This window comes from Nipponia nippon, unplaced genomic scaffold (assembly GCF_047370975.1).
Source record: "Nipponia nippon isolate SJK-2023a ecotype South Korea unplaced genomic scaffold, ASM4737097v1 scaffold_8, whole genome shotgun sequence".
Lineage (NCBI taxonomy): Eukaryota > Metazoa > Chordata > Aves > Pelecaniformes > Threskiornithidae > Nipponia > Nipponia nippon.
Window position 1 is genome coordinate 19479160 of NW_028262402.1, and position 18048 is coordinate 19497207.

The 18048-nt window shown below is 37.5% G+C and overlaps 1 protein-coding gene across 2 annotated transcripts in view; it reads right to left on the reverse strand.

Moving 5' to 3' along the window:
• LNPEP (leucyl and cystinyl aminopeptidase) overlaps positions 1 to 18048 on the reverse strand; it is a 66456-nt gene that overhangs the window by 27134 nt on the left and 21274 nt on the right. The window contains exons 2-5 of one of the 2 annotated variants that reach the window (XM_087742105.1): positions 14581 to 14687; positions 10902 to 11742; positions 6954 to 7092; positions 1461 to 1592 (exon numbers count right to left, since the gene is read on the reverse strand). In XM_087742105.1, the coding sequence (XP_087598231.1) occupies positions 1461 to 1592; positions 6954 to 7092; positions 10902 to 11719 (1089 nt within the window). In that variant the 5' untranslated portion in view covers positions 11720 to 11742; positions 14581 to 14687. The remainder of the gene's footprint in view (positions 1 to 1460; positions 1593 to 6953; positions 7093 to 10901; positions 11743 to 14580; positions 14688 to 18048) is intronic. The other variant, XM_087742104.1, reaches the window with a different exon arrangement.

Below are 18048 nucleotides of genomic sequence, written 5' to 3' on the forward strand. Positions count from 1 at the left end.
ACTCCAGCCTTATTTGGTATGACCATTCTTATGCTTTCTCCCTTTAAGCTGGCAAGTACTCTTATACATTGCTAGATCCCTTGTGTCTGGTACCTTCTAAAGGTCTGCTGGACTTCCCTAGCTTGGCCAAATCTTGCTTGGTGGTCAGAATGAAGGAGAACCACAGTTAAGAATCACTTCCCTTAGTTAGAATACATCACTTAGTCTGTTTCTCCTCTCCTACATGCCTCTGCCATAAAACACTTCCGAAGTACCGACAATCCACACAAGTTAGTCTCAGTATTATGAATAAAGCAAAGCACACCACATAGTTGTTTTAGGCTCTCTGCAAACACAAAACATTTAGTATACTGATCAATTTTCTGCCTGAAAATGAACTAGCTATATGGTTTTATCACAATACAGTTCAAATACAGACCTGAATAGTGGTCACAAGGGAGGGGGGGAAAAAAAAAAAAAAAAAAAAAAAAAGTAGTGGTCTAACTTTTCAGGTTAGACCAAATAGTCTGTCCTATTCAGCTATAATTAGAAATACTTGTCCAAGTCAGAATCAAAGCCTATTGACCAGTATCTTCACTTCTGTGTAATAGATTGAAGAGAGGGTTGCTTCTTCTTCTGCAGTGCTACTCGCACTATTTCCTCTGTCTCTTTCTAGGTAGGTACTGGCAATTCTGACATTTCACCACAAAGGGGCAGTTCCTGCTAGAGTCACAAAAATCATTGCTCACATGAAACTCCTCCACCTCCTAAAATAAGATTAAGGAGCATCTCCTAGTATTACCATGTTTTTTCTTTAGTTACACCTTTCACACATTGTAGGAACTGCTCACTGACCCTGCAGGCCATATCCCTGTGAAGGACAAAGATTAAACAGGACCAACTGTTTGATTTTTTGGAACCTTTGGAAAAACAAAAATCCCACAATGAAATAACTGTATTCAAGTGACTAAATGCAGATTTAAAGTTAGTCTAAATTTGTTTTAATGCAGGGCAAGGGTTTTTTTTAGGTAGGCTATCTTTGCAGGTATAGAACATATTTGCAGCACTGCCTGAAACACTATGTAGGCTTCCCTGGGAACTGTAATGTTTCTGTACATCATTTGAAAGAGCTCTTAGTTTGCATGACATTACTCCCTCACAGATGAAGCGTTAAAACTAAAAGATTAAAGCTTCCAGCTCTGAAAGCTCCTAGAAATTTTACAGTTTGTAAATTTCCAGTGTTAACAAGACCTGATGCTGTGTCATTTGCCGTAGAAGTCTTCTCAATCTGGTATATGCCCTGAAGTCAGTCCAACCTATAGCATATGTTTTTTGTCTGCTACCTATGATGAGTACAATAAAACTAAGAAAATAAATGAATTTAAAAGAGACAGAGTTTGCTTGTTGGTCTGGGGATTTTTTTGTTTTGTTTTGGTTGGCTTGTGAAGAGTGAGGGAGAACTTAAAGTGGAACAAACATACCAGACTCCCATTAGTTTCCTTACTGATGTTTTTCAAGTCTGCAACAACAAAGGCTACTAGGTAGGTACTCATCTTCAAACTCACAGAAAACTCATCTTGAACAATTCCATTTGTCACAGGAGTAGTGGCTTTCTGCAGATGAACGGAAAACATTGTTATTAATATAGACAAAAGAACACTAAGACATGCAAGGAATCAATGTTAAATCAAAGAATTACTTTACACTAGGAACAGTTTATAAGCAAACTTGCAGAACATCTTTATATTTTGGTTACCTTTCAGTGGGATAGATGATACTCACAACCTACTCAAGGTGTAACAAAACTTAAGGAGACATGGAACATTTAAGCCTATATATCCAAAAATTATTTGTCAAGCTTTTCTTATGCAGTATTACCAGACAAGTGCATCGTTGGAGAAATCATTAATCTAACTGTGTTCACACTTAAACCCCCAGTATAATCCAAAGTCTACATAAAGATTAGCATTAATTCAAGAGAGCTTTAGGCTAGATCAGAGACACAGTTCAGGACAGCCTACTAAAACTACTGGTATTGCATGAGTTAAACGTTTGTGTCTTTCCAGAAGCCTCTTCAAAACTAGGTAAGCAGACATACTCATTATTTTAAAACAACAGAACAAAAATACCCGTCACACACCCCCTTGCAAATCAAAAGAGATTGCATTTGAAAAAGTGAAGAAAACCTAAGGTTTCAGTTAGTTCAGAGCAAAAATGCACCCACCTTAAACACACACTGCCAAAAGTAGCTGTCTGCTCAGTCTTCTGAAGTAAGATACCATGGTGTATCCTAAACTACTTTTAGTGCAGAAGTTTTTCTTTAATATTAGTCCTCAAAAGGCATGCTACATGCATGTACTTTTCTGTATAGTCCTTCACAAACATAAATTACATAAAGAATAAAGCAAAATGCTTATAAACCACTGTAGTGCAGAATAGTAAGGGTCTGGAGACAGGGATGGCAGTTCATGTGCCATCTGAAACTTCATAAGTAAGTTTGTTTCCAGAAACCACAAACATTTAAAAAACAACAACAACCACCTTAGTTTTAGACAAAATCATTTTAAACTGAACAATGATTTAACTGCCACTGCAAATTTAACTGTCAGTCTTAAAGAGGAATAGATTATTAAGCCTGAAGACAGAATCAATATAATCACCTAGTCTGAGCACTCTGTATGAACAGAATGCCATCGTTTAATTCCTTCAGCAAATTCATAAATTTCTGCCTTTACTACAGGTTCATCTTCATAAAGAGGTGACACCTTTTTTAAGAAAATCTACTGTGGCTGCAGATAAACTGGTTCAAAAATCAGTTATCCTCATGTAAAAAAAAACAAACCAAACCAAACCAAAAACCACAAAAGAAAACACCATAAGCCCAAAACTCACACAGTTTGCTTCTAGCCTTAATGTGTGTCAGCCACTACATATTGCCATATTAGTGATGTACATGCTAGCTGAGAAGGCCTGCTTCTGAGATATCTTGCTCATGTGCGTATTTATAGAAAATGATGAAGTTCACATTTAACCTTCTCTTGGATAAACTAAAAAGTCTGTCCATCCAGCATAGCTTGTTACCAAGACCTGCAGTTATTACAGAAGAATCTGCACCACTTTTTTTCCTAACAGGAGTTTAAGTGTTTATTTTCAGAAGCGAGCCTATTCTAGTAATGATCTCACAAACGTAAACTACTTCTGTACAACATGATCTTCTTACTCTTTTTTTCACACTTCTTTCTTTATGCATACAAGAATCAACTCACTCGCATGTACTTAATGCATTGTGAGCCCACACTACCTAACAGAATACCTAATCCAGGCTAAGTCTAAAACGTAAGAATTCAGCATGTGCTAGAGCACTTGTGAGATCAGGGACAAAAGCATGAAATAAATCACAAAAACATGCCAATTTAAAGAAGGTTTGCATATAAAAATGGGTACCATTACAAGAGAACTCACTGATACAAGAAATACTGTTGAGGTAGTTCACTGTTGTATCTCACAGAAATGCACGTGTTTAATTTCTTTATTTGTACAGTCACAAAAATAAGGATTTTATTGTAACTCACACATGCAAGTTGTCTTGACAAATTACAAAACCCAAAGGAACCACTTCTGAAACCATTAACAGACTGCATGTTTGGATCTCATATAATAATAAAAGAGGAATTTCACAGTATCAAATTATCAGGGCATAAAGTTAGGGGACAAAACAAAAGAAAATAATATCGTTTGCAGTATAAACACAAATGAGTAATTATCTTGGAGATACAGTCCATTAGCAAAACTATCAATTCACTTGCTCTGAATGTTCTTATATCATCTTGATAAATTCTAGTTAAACCTGACCTATTCTTCTGACACAAGAACTCGCATTTTGTCCCCAGCACTAAACATACAACTTCGTTGCTTTTAATGTCTTTTTTTTGTGTTATCTTTGTTCCACATCTGGAAGCTTTCTCAAATCTTTATCAATCATACAGATGGTGTAAAAGCCAAGTTTTAAAACAGAGATGGAAACAACAGAAGAAAATGCAGATGAAATTTTGAATATGCTCTTAAGCACATTCTCACTATAACAAGCTCAGTAAATGTTACAAAGAGAAAAAGACTAGACAAACAGGAAGTTCAGTGAAAAGAGTCTGATACCAACAACAAATGCAGCAAGACAGAGAAGGTGGGTTAAAAAGCAGAGAATCAGATGATAGAAAAGCCTGACAAGATGGGAAGGAAGGAGAATTCTCAGTCTGAAGGAAGCACAGGACCTTCCTGCCTATGGCACCTATAGAAACTTAAATGTAAATGGGTCTTGAAGTAAGGAGGAAGAAAGAGATTCATTAATGACCTTACAGTAAAGGCAGCTCATCAGTATGTTTTTGCCATGTGGATGATTCCTCATTGTGCATACATGCCAAGTATGCAACATTAGTATCCACAGACAGCACCAAAAGAGCTACTGGATGCTTTGTAACAGCACTTGAACAGGGATGGACGAGATGGGGAGCAGCTCCTTCCTAGCCACAGAACCCCACAGGTACATGCTTTGCAGGACTGCCAATGCAAGGCAGAAGTTATGGGAGGATGCAAGACTAAGGCAAGCAAAAATCTGTCTTTTCCAGATTTAATTCACACACCCTGAGGCATGAAAGTCAGATATTTCCAGACTAATTAGAGGAAGATTCTCTGGCAACAAAAATAACTCACTAAACAAGAAATACAGACTTGCCCTTTCAGGCATGTTGGTTGGACCAGTTAACTCAAGTCACAATTCTTGGCAACACAGAGCTTGGACTCCAAGTAGCTTCTCTGCAGATTCTCTCAGGAAAGCTGAAAAGCCTGCTCATATCTAGTGACACTCACTGTTCACTGCATCAAGTGACTCACTTGCATAGTTTGCAGGAAGACACAATCTGAAATCTCACAGTCTTGCCCAATGCCACAAACACATGCAGCAGTTTCCCAGACAACTTCTTCCTGTCCATGCAAAGTTGCATAAACACCTTGCACAAAAGACATAAAATCTGAGTGAAATCATATGAGAAATTAAGGAAGGTGATGGAGGGGCTAGATTAAATGACTTAACAAAGCATTTACTATAGAAGGCAGCTTGGACGTGCTGCACAACCACGTAGGGTGGGAAAAAACAAAGGAAGTAGATATGCCTGCTGCTACTGTGAGGGCCCTTGCTTATTCTTCTAGAGAAGTCTATTACCACAACGGGCTTTAGCAGACATACTGAAGGATAGCAGGCAGGTAATTGCTACCGAAATAGTAGCACCTAGCAACCCCAGGACACACCTCCTTGCTCTTGAATTGTCGCCAACCATTTTCCTTCAATAGCCAACCACAAATGACAGTGAAGAAGAGTTGATGGTTATTTTGTTTCCACTCCATCTGCCAATCATTATCAGTCAAGCTGGCAACCAAGGTGCTAGATGCCAGAGGTACACGAGATAATTCTGTCTCAACTAATAGGGACGAAAATTGTCACAGAATATCCTTTCTCATCTTCTCGATAACAATGTCATCAAAGATGAGCAAGAGAACATACAGAATATATCAAGATTAGGATAGCAGCAAACATTCTGTGGTAGTGTGGTGCAGTAGAACAGCTGAAAACAAAAATAATCCTGTTCTTTCAGAGACCCATCAGTGTCTTTCAGAGTACCCATCATCTGTGGAAGGTACACTGAAGAACAGGATAGACTTTTAGGAACTATGTGCAATTAGCTCAGCAATGTCTGCTGAACACGTGCAGTAACGGTAAACCATAGTTTACTTTTTGTACGTGAAGAACTATGGAAGCTATTGAAAGTTGTCTTAGCCACTTGTCCAACTCCCAGCAGCGGAAAGTGAGTGAGCACCCTTTCTTGTTTACATAAAACAGGAGAGTTGTCCACCAAAGTCTGTTTCTTCTTTCAGTGAAGAAAAGAGCAGCAAACAAAGTGCTCTTAGGCCTGGACGTAAACTAAAGTGCTGCAATCCTGTTACAGTAGTGGTTGAGAATCACCACAAATCCAGAAACATAAACATTCATGCATGGTGAAAAACATTATTTTACAAGGTTGCAGTTACTAGCTTGGTTTTCAAAAACAGGGTAGCTACATCAGCACCTGAGCTTTTGACAACCTTCCGGAACCCAAACTGCACAGTGTTGCTGTTCCACCAACATCAAGGGTGTAATCTTTTTCATTAGTAGTTAGGACAATGTCAATGGGTTTCAGTTGGGTGATAAATGGTGGTAATGTTTTGATAAGAGACATCCTAGTTCAGACACAGACTAGGTAATAAGTTGGTCTTGCTGGCCTGTCTAAATGAATTAGGCTTCTATAAAGGTTCCTCCAAAGACTTAAAGGCATAAAGCATCACCATAAAATTCAGATATGCTCTTGCTAGATTTTGCCTGAAAACACGTAGCTGAAGGAATTTCAGATCCCTCATTCATATTCTGGGGTTGACTGTGTATTCACACCCTACTTCCCCTCATTTAGGCTCAAAAGCACATCCTTCAAGATCAGGCATATCTTTCACTATTGCTATTTACACAATAGAGACTATTGCTAGTTACACAAACTATTAAGATATTCCAGTATTCTGCACATGTGCAATATCAGCAAAAATAGAAAATTCAAAAGATAATCTTAAGGGCTGTTGAGACTGATGTAGCCAACAACAGAACTCCTGCAAAATAATGATTCATTTAAATTCAACAGAAATCCCTCCCATACCCATTTAATTGTTCCTACAATAACATCCTACACTGTGCAGTGCACTGAACAGTTGTTTTCTCTACAAAGTTACTTAGTTCAAGTCTTTGAGGAAGAGAGAGTTGTTTATAAAGTCATGCAGTTTATAGCTTATCTGCTCAAGTCAATCCCCTGGACATTAATGCAACAAAAACACAATGCAAAGCACTTAAACAGATTACCTAGGCAGCAGCTCTACTAAAATTCCTCTACAAAAGCAGGTACCTTTGGCATATTTGACAGAGTGCAAAGTTTCTCATCTCTTTTGATCTTGATTAAAAAAGTAGCTTTAAATGCTGGTTCGTCAAAGCATGGAAAAGCAGACCTTGCTGCCAGAGGTTCAAATTGAGTTGCTGCAAACCACCTAATGGGAAGAGCAGAGAAGAGCAAATTAAGAACTATGAAAAGGATAAATGTTAGTTTATTTATGACAGAACAGTCATTTTCCCCCAAACCTTGTAACAGCTTATTATGGGAGAATGGTAGATGACAGGGTTGGTCCAGTCAGAATAAATGTTTCATTAACAAAGGTTTTTTTTAAAACTCAAAAAATGCATTTATTTGACGACTAATCTGCTTGGGTTTTTTGCATACTTAACAAAGAAGAATACACCTGGAATAACACAGTTACAGAACAATCACCAAAATATAAGCCAGCTGCTTTCCACTAAGAGGGAACAAAAAGAAGATTGAAAAATTAAATTAGTGAGCACACCCACTAAATGAAAGTTTTGAAACCTCAGCAGCAGATCGGACTACAAGGAAGCTTTTTCATCTAATTGTCATGCATTCTCCTGCAGATGCTGCCACAGGTCATATAACTGTATGCCTGCTCCCTTTGCTGGCTAGTAGATGGATTCTGTGTAAGTTCATGCACTGTCTTGTCTCTAATCCAACAGCTAGACATATCACAAGAGAACTTCTCAGAAGTCTGTGTTCCTTCTCCAGTATTTTGATACTAACTAGCTGCAGAAATTACAGCTTTTCCTAGAGAGCATCTCTGACTTGTATTCTGCTCCTGCAAGACAACCCTGGGAGCTCAACAAGAAGTTTGCAGATGTAAGTCTTGTATTTATGGGAGCTAAACAGTGGAGAAAACAGTGGTTCACATTGCTTTTTTCTTTTGGTTTCTTTTTTTTTTTTTTTTTTTTTTTCCCAACTACTGCCAAGCTACCCTCAAATTTTGGGGGTTTTTCTTTTCTTCTGTACGATGACTCCAACATTTTTGGACCTACAACTTTTCTGAGGAGGCACACTGCTGACAATTCATAAGATTAATCTCTATGCCTGCTTTCAACTTCTTACTCTTCTTTTCCCCTTCAGTGACAACCTTGATGTTGGTGCAGTTTCTTTATCTTTTTTCCTTCACCCCAAGATTTTACAGAATAAAAACAAACAATAAAGAACCATTCCGCATAAAAATATAAATAAGGCCCCACTTTTTTTTTTTTTATTAAATTTGCATCTGGCAACAATGAGTTATTTTGCCATCTGATAATTTTAATGTTTTTGTGGCAATACAACAAAATCTTCAAAAGAAAATAAAACTAAATCAGGAGAAAAGTAACTTTCTTGCAAAAGCAACTTGATAGCTTGAGTTTTATACAGAAAATGCAATAACAACAGAAGTTGTCAAAGTGGCCTGCATTTGTAAAACCACTGACATTAAGCATACAGGGACAAAGACCCTGGAAATAGAAGAGGCAGGCAAGGCAATGGAAACAATATCAGCAAAGAGTTATCTCAAAAGGATTTACTGAAAAGCATACAAGTTAAAGCATGTGCTACATCCTGTTCCTGAACACAAGCAGGTACCACTGGACTGAAGAGGGACAAAAACTCAAGAACTTCCTGACAGATCATCTTTTTCCTCTGCAAACACCTAAATTTTGTCTTTCTACTACAGTAAATACAAGGAGAATACAAAGCTTTAGCTACATCAGAATAGGAAAAACATGGAAATTCAAAAAGAGGCTAATCATTCAAGTGATTTTTGCCTTCTACACTTACTGTATTCTTACTCCCACTTACTTCATGGTAATGCATGTCTTTAACATTTGTGATAAACTACTTAGCTCTATTTCATTTCATCTTGTGGTTATGTTCTTCTGATGCAACCTACACCCTTTGTGGTTCTTTATTATCAAACACATTCTGCAATGTGAGAGACAACTTGTGGCATTTTTGTTATAATGATGGAATTCTGAAGCCTATCAGCAGTTTCTCAAGTGGCAGCAGATTCTTTCTAATGATCATACACACACTATAATGTTTTAGTATATGCTCAGGAATGGTCCTTTCATAAGAGGTTTATCAGCAGCACTTTACCTGGGGGATCTGAACAGTCATCTATGTTTGTATCTCAGTAAAGCACACCCACCTTCATCAGAGATGCAGGCAAACTGAAATAGATCAGCAATCCTTTAACCCAAATGTATTTCTTAAAATTCTTGATCTCTTAAAGAAAGCCCCTGAGACTACTTCATGTGAGGACCAAGAGGAACACATGGGAGTAAAGAGAAGAGAGTTTCTGCCTTATCTCAGTTGCTGACCCATTCAAGAACCCACTTAATACTCCACAGTTTATCTGAATGCACCAGGTTTTGCATATATTTGAAACCAACTGTTGCAGCTGACTTATTTTCTTGTACAATTCAGCACTGTCATAGACACACTAGGATCTAGATAAAGGGAGTTTTAAAGGCAAACTGTGAGTAAATTTTAGAAAAATAAATTAGTTTTTGTTTAAATGCCTGTTGTCAATTCTTACAAGAGGCCTGCTGAATCTGAAGCAAAACATCTTGGGTTTTTTGTTTAGAGAAATACATCCTTCTTATGTTATGCAGCTTCCTAACAGTCTGAAGTCATCTTTACACTGAGTATCTTGTTTTGTTTATTTTTTTAAAGATGAGCTATCATTGAGGGACTTAAATAATTCAAAAATTAGCAGTGTATAGTTATCATATCTTACTGGAGAGAGAAAAATTATGACGAAGTTTGCCACACGTCTGTTTTATTCTTCAAGGAGTCTCACTGAAAAAGTTTGCAACAGCTCAATGAAGGGTCTTGTTTTAAGTAACTGAAAACAAATACAATCTCAGCATGATCCTCTTCCCAGAGAATAAGTCTATATTGCCAGTTTGTAAAAGGTTGGGTTGGTGGCACTAATTGTGAGTTCTGTCTTCCTCTTTCAGGAAGCAAAAATCTACTTATTAATATTGTGGAATTTCCATACAAACTCTCTGTTGTTGCAAAGATTTGTAACACTGATAACATTGATTTTTCCTTTACATTCCATTTAACCTTTTTTTTTTTTAAGCTTTAGATCTTAGCATTTCTTAGCACAAGCTGGTAAGTGTTTTATGTCTTTATTTAGCAGTTGTTTTGTGGGCCCTTCAAAATTACTTTCCAGTCAGCTGGTCCTGGACTGACCCATACTGCTCTTTCCATCTTTCTTTTATTGCACCACTCTGTTTCTAGAAAATCTGCATGGACAATTACATGCCAACAAAGGCATGAACACTCTTAAGTACATGACCAAGGTAACACCCATTTGAAGTGGGTGGTAGTGGGCAGCGATTTCATTAATCTTCTTGGTAAAAAGCACTGATTTACCCTTCTTAAAAATGAGTGTGATATTTCCCTTTCCTCCAGTCACTGGCCTGACTGTCATGACTTTTCAAATATGATTGAGACTGGCTTGACAAGTGCATCTGCCAGTTCCCTTAGGACTGTGGGATGCATCTCATTGGGTCCCATGGGCTTGTGTATGTTCATGTTCCTCAGATGGTTTTGAACCTGATCTTCTCCTGTGATGATGGGGTTTTGTTCCCCCAGCCCCTGCCTTGAGACTCAGGGACTTGAGAGACATGGAAAGAATTCCAAAGAGAAAAACTAAAAATTAAACAAACAAAAAGCCACACTATAGCTATCTACAACCACTATACTGCATTACAGTCAACAGATGGAGAGATGGCCCTGACTTAATGAACTCATCCATGAAAGACATTTTTCAGGTACATTAATCAGGAGATTAAAGATCGATTTTGATCAGTTGCAATCAGTTATATGAAACATCCAATAGAAAAAAAAAACAAAACAACCCTTGTTATTTCTATTATCAAAGGACAATCTAGAAGTGACATAAGAGAGAAGCTGCATTTGTGGGCATACCTTTGCTTAGAATTCTCATCCTTGTAAGAAATTTTGTAAAAGCCATAATAGGTATCTGATAAATTAGATGAATATTCTATGTTGACAGTATAATTCTGTCCTACAAGGAGAGCCTCAGGAGCCATAACTGCAATCTGGTCATGCAATGGATATTCCAGGAATTCAACTGGTTTTGCTTGATGCCCTCCTGCCGAAGTAATCGTTGCCTTGGTGATATTAAGTCCTGAGCTGTGAAGTATGATCTTCCAAGTTACCTGGATGATGTTAACCACTATCTTTACAGAGCCTGCAAATTTCAGAGTAGTTAGGTTTGGCTGCAAGACAAGATCATAATGCAGTGGTACAACATCAGGAGGAAGTCTAATTTTTGCCCATGGAAATATTTTTCCATTGGTTGCCAAAGGGTATATTATTTCCATTGTATGATTTTTTTTATGGCAGCCTTCTTTGGTAAAGGTACATTTGGGAAGAAGGTAAATCACCATTATTAATGAAACTGCAATCACAAGTACAACTGTGCAAACCACCATGGTCCTCGTAGAGGGCACTGAACATGATCCATTTGGATTTTGTCTATAGATAGACATGTTATTCCGGAGACCCGAACTTCTGTTCATGAAGGACATCCCCAGCAATTTTGCTGATGACTCATAATCCTCTTCATCATCATCCATTTCATGCTCTCCAAGGCCACGCACCAAGAGCCGGGAGCTCCTTGGTTCGTATTCCACTTCATCAGGCTCCAGGGGATGTAAACAAGGCTCTTTTGCCAAGTCAACCACATCGGGCTCTTCTTCAAACATACTGTTTTCGATCATATTCCTGGGTAACTGAATTCGATCTGAAAACGAAAAGACCATATGTTACATGATAAACGAAAGGCATGATTATAATACCTCAAAGATAGTTTACTGAATTACAGAATAGGAAACACTTTTACAGCACATATGATCAAGAGCTCTTCAATTTTCTCTCTCAGGTTTGTTTCCAGAAAACATTTCTGTGCTTTTCTGCCTACTGTAATTTTTCATTCTGTATCTTCAAAAGGATGCTTCCGTTGCACATACTCAATCACATGTCTTGCACCGTAACTGGGGACCAGATATATCACTGCATAGCATTTCCAGTTCGTTGATGTCAGTACCTTGGCTACATTTCCTCTAGCCCAGTAAACTATATTTGTATTCAACGAAATTAGTTAACATGGAATATTCTTTACATTGCAGGGTAAAGTACAGGCAGCCAATACAGTTTTAGAGGTGTTTCTGAATATGCTAGTTACTGAGTTCTTTAATAAGGGAGAAAATCTGCCAATGTGCTTGCAGCTACACATATAAAATATCCATTTGACATTTTTAAACCTCATTTTTCACACACACCCTGAAAAAGATAAAAAATATTTCTCACATAAAATGGCAGTATAAAAATTACAGTTCCAATTGACATCTTCATTTAAGATCTAGATCATACAACCCTTGAAACAATCCATACAGGTAAGAAGTTAAATCAGTGCCAGTCAGACCGTCTGTCTCCATAAAATTTGTCCTTTACAGATAACAGATCACCGAACGTAAAAGAAGAATTGAAATTAATATCAAGTTTTAAAAGCATATTCTCATAACCTACATGCAGTTATATTTTAATCAAACCTCTGGTCATGTCTATGACTATTTATGTAAAAGGTTATCTTTCAGCTAACCTGCTCAGTGGAAAGTGGAAAAAATTAAAAATACCGTTGGAAAAAATATATACAGGGAATGGGACATGGACACCCAAAAGTAGCTAACTTAGGAGCAAGGAACTTTTTTTCATACTGTATTTCATCCAAAGCACTATAAACAACATAGAAAGGATATTGATTGGCTTTTGTCAAGGCACCACAGAGCTGCCTAGAAAGCAAAACAACTCAAATGGAAAAGACATCTGTATGGAGACTTCTCTCCCCAAATGCCCAAGAAATCCCATTACCAACTTTTTAGGGCCTTGAAATTAAATTACACTAATTTGAATTAGTCCCCTGTCACAGCTTCTGTCTAAGGGACTAGACAAAACTTTTGTCCAACTGCAAGGCTTTAGCAATGAAACTAATCTCTTTCAGACATGAAGGTCTACTGCTAACTGAACAATAATCACATCATGCCTCTATCCTCCACATTCTGTGTTTTCAGAATGAGAAAGATAAATTTTTCTTTGGATCTAAACATACTGAAAAGTAGGGTGACTTTTATTAATTTCTGCCAAGAAGGTACATTTTGCCAATCTATATACTGCCTAGAATATCAGTGTTCCTATAATATATTGCTGATTTTATCTATATTGCTAAGCTCCCATTCAATAATTGAGGATAATATTATACAGAAATAAATTACATGAATAATTTCAGGAATATAACTATATATAGCTGCTTGATAGGACTTAAAATGTTGAAACGACTGATGGAAGATATTGGGAGGGTGAAGATTTATAGTTTGGTAGTAGCCTTCCCCCCCCCCCCGCCCCCCTTTTTTTTAAAGTCAGGTTTCCATATGGCTGAAATTCTCAAAGATGAAAATTAAACATCTTAAAGAAAAGATGGCAAGAATCTTTTCAAACCAGATATATCAAACTCCTCAACATTTACTCTAAAATATATCAAGACTTCCTGTTTCAAGGCCACAGACTTAGAAAACTATTGTGTCAGTAGCCGTAACACTGAAAAGGATGGAGCAAGCCCACATTCTACCATGCCTTTCTCTTTGTGTGATATCTGTGTATCAAACCTCTAATGGTACTTGCCTGCCACTTATTTCAGTTAGACTGACAGACTATTCAGATACCTTCAAAACAAATAATAGCTTCATGAATCAGCACCTTGCACCTCAAAGAAAAAAAACTACTGCATTACTTTAAAAAACGTCAACCTTGAACATTTCTCTGCAAAGGCCTTAAAATAAGAAAAAAGAAAATAAAAAATCATACCCCACAGAAGTCAGCAAGAGGAAGGTGCACTGGTCAATCTGAACAAGCAATATGGAGATGGATGAAAGCAGGGAGTTTGCTGGAATTTGGCTCTACCTGCTCATCCTTTGTCCCATTGTAAACACGCTGCTCTGACTAGGAATAGGATCATAGGGTCACAGGACACCTGAGGTTGGAAATGACTTCAGGAGGTCATCTACACCAACCTCCAGGCAAAAGCAGCTTCTAAAAGTTTCTATCCTTATAGCATTTCCCAGCACAGTGCTCATGTTCCAGCCTGTGGGCTGTGGTTGCAGTTCACTGGTTCAGCACTATGGTCTCTACATTGGAGCATGAGCACTCATATATCAGATTGGCATCCTCACAGAGTAAAGAAAGAGGACAGAAAGCTAAGTTCCAAGTGAAAACACATGGACAAACCAGTGGAGAAAAAAAAGTGGAAAGACAAAGTATTGTGCAACGGAAGCTCTTTTACAATTCCTCTACTCAAGATTATTTTATCAAGAATCCACTAAACTACTTCTAGCAGAGATTCTTGTTGATTACTCCCGCAGCTGGCTGCTTTTCAAATCTGCTGGCTAGCTTCAATCAAATTTGAAAACAGAGTCAAGGCCAAGTTTCTTCAAGTCCCAACACAATCCCACCCCAGAACAACCAGCTGCTGGTGGAAGACACCCAAATCAATATCTGCTATGTAGAAAAGGCAGGTATTAAGACTCACATCTTAACCACTCCAAAAGGTAGCAGCCAATCAGTACACAGCTCCAACCCCAGCCATGGCATGTGCTGCTGCATGGCCAGCAAAAGAGGTAGAAGACAGGGGAGGCACTGCAGAGGGAAGGAGGAGAAAGATAAAGAGCATAAATCTGGCAGAAAGTAAGCTTCATCAGCTCTGCTGCTCATAGAACATTCTGTGTTTTGAAGAGCTTGTTCTCCAACAAGTTTCTTCTAAAGCCAACTACCTTAATATTTTTAAAGTTGCATGCAGGCAGTGATAACTCTTTTAGTCAAAAAGAATTATACAAAAAATCTCAAACTGAAACCAAGATAGAAAAGCTAAAACAAAAGTTAGTTTCCAGGCAATTCATAGTTTTAATACCTAAGAGATATTCATTTCTAGGAAAACAACAGTTAAAACCAATTTCTACGGAAGTATTTGCAAAAATTGGAAGCAATCAAAGTCTTGGTTGTTCTGTAGTGCTGAAAAACTGTATGATCAGAACTCTACTGAAGACCAAGGGCATCACCAGGCTACTATTCTCCACTGGAAAGCACATAGACAAAGTATGAAAAGGTTACTGGAGTTATTCATGCTGACATATGCATTCACAGAAGCATAGAAATCAGGCTACTTTTTGGAGAGGAACCATGGTAAACATGTTTAAAGCTTTTACACTCAGATAAACTCTGGACTGTTTGCTTCCTAATGGTTCACTAGAATTTATAACATAACAGTGTGAGTCATCACTCATGTGAATTGAACTCTTATGACCTTTCAGTTTTAATGCATGAGCTGCTACAATATGAGCTAAAAAGCCCATAGGAAGGACAAAAAAAAGTATTCTTAAACTGAAACAAGCCATAAGGAATAAGCAGTAGCCTGAGGAACATGACTGCAACCATGATATTTCACTGTCATCTTTCGCACCAAGTATGGCCAAGAGGTAAACACTCGCACTGGAAAACATACTAAAAGTACATTAATTCAGATATTCAAGCAGATTAATTCAGATTCCAAATATGACGCAGGAAAAATTAGTATACCTGCAAGACTAGGAAACTTTAACCTGTAAAGAAGCTACATGGTTCCAGTGAACTACCACTGCCATGCCAGAGGCTGCAGGTGCACTAGAGGCATTTGTGGTCATGCTAGTCCACAATTAAGGAAGTACTCATCTGAGATGCTAAAATGAACTACAAAAATTATCTGTCATCAGGCATGGCAATTTTAATCTAAATCTTTACTAAACATAAGCTTAGAGTGAGAGTGAACAAGAAGGTAAAAAAAGCCACGGGGCTGAGTCTTGTTCCTCCCTAATTAGCACTAATGAATTAGTAGGTAAAAGCTTATACGCACCCAAGTAAAAGCAATTTTACACAATTCTTCCACAAATTTGTAATCTGAAAATTAGAGATTTTCAATATCTTCCTCAATACGTGATCTGTTATCACATCTAGCAGAGAACAATGTGAATACTCACAGTTTAGAAACAATCCCGAGAAGAGATGAGAAGTTAAAAACCTAAATGTGATAAGACTAATCCAGAAAGCTAATCCTCCTAATACTGCAAAGCTGAAGGAAGGCAGACATTTTTCTCAAAATCGATGGTTTTGAAAAAGTTTCTTTAGAGCTGCCTCCTGCAACGCAGATGCCCAAAAACCCATTGCAACATATCTCCTCATTACAATATTCAGGGGACCATAACAAGTCCAGTCTGTTGTTTTCTGAAAAGAGGACAGAATGCTGAGACATGAAATTTAAATGCAGTTTACAACAGGACAAGCCAACAGTACAATAAACTTGCTATATGTACTGCATCCTTTGCTAATGTGAACAGCACAGTCTTATCTAGGTCATAAAAAGTAGCATGACTTAAGGACACAACAGTGAGTAATTAATCACAGCTAAAAGCTAAGCTAAAGAGCTTAAACCTAAACAGAGGGAGGTCCTTTATCCTGTTCCTACAAGACATACTTCTTTCACTCCTATAGCCTTTCCTAAATTAGTCTTTTAACTTAGAAAGCAACTTCACTACAATACTCAAGTTCAGTATAAAACATGATCATGCAGGGTCAATCTGTGGCTGCAGTAAAACTGTCTAGCATTTGCTCCAAGTATTTATTTTGTCTGAAGAGCTCCATTCCCATTAACGAGGAGAATGTAAGCTTTCCCTGAAGTGTAAAAACCTCAAGCAACACCATGTAATGAATCTCAGTATGTGCAACAATGAAGTATCTTATGATGTTTTGGCTTTTGAAATCCATTATAAATATTCTGTAGAATACAAAGAGTCATTATTCCTTTATTTTTCAGAGTCAGTGTCTTCCTATAATGCTATTGATATCTCTTTATAATGCTAGAATTATGTAATTATATATTTATAATGCTAGAATTACATAATTATGTATATCCCTTAAAAAACAAAACAGTGATCTATTAGCTATCAGGATTCATGTCGGGGTATTCTATCTCAGAACTGAAATCTCAACATTCAAAATTCTTACATGAATCTAAGCAGCCCATTCCTCAAGTTCATTCTTTTTTTAAAATATATGCAGAAAATGCTCAAAGGCAACTGTTCTTTTTTCAACTTTCCATATTCTAATTAAGAGGTTAAAATTAAAAAGCTGCACAATTTAAACCCAACAAATCCCATCGGTAGAGTCAGACAGACTGTCGCCACTTTCTGAGACTTAAGTTCATCACGTTATCATCTTTAAACAATGAGCAGGTATCGCACAGTATTTTTACTGAAAGAAATGTTAGAAGAATTACAGTAACACCTAGCATTTTGTAGCAACCAAACCCCTACTGCAGAGATAAACAGAAGATACTTTCTGTTAGCCTGGAATAACGTAGAAGCCAAACAACTATTGGGCAGCATGTTGTCACAGACCAGTGTATGTAGCAAAACCTAAGACCAGACCAAATGGCCATGAATAAAGTGGAATAAAAACTGATTCCCACAGAATGAGAACTACTTCAGATGCATTTAAGTAATGGGGAAGAGGGTGTGGAGTTACTGCTGCCCAAAAATAGACATCTACTAATGTGTTGATGTGTTCTGTGCCAGGTCTATCAGGTAAGAACACAGAAAAACTATTAACAAAGTAGTTGTTTTGCTACCTGACTTGCTACCAAGCAACTCACTGATATTATGTCAAAAAATAATTCTGTCTAATGATTTCAGGAGTAGCTACAGGTGTTTAACAATGGGGTTAATTATTCAGGGCCATAATACTGTTTTACATACCTAATTTTTACGTCCAGCTTTGAAACCATTGGCCTTTTCTTAGCAGAAGCTCAAACAGCAAATTCCATAGATAAACCACATGGATTGTGTTCCTATTAAAGACTGGTTGCATTTGCCAAGACCATCTAACGGGGCAAAAAGCAACTTGGAGCTGTTTTTTTCCTTTCAAATATCTATTTTATGTTCATGCACCTGTCTAAACGCCACCTTTTCTA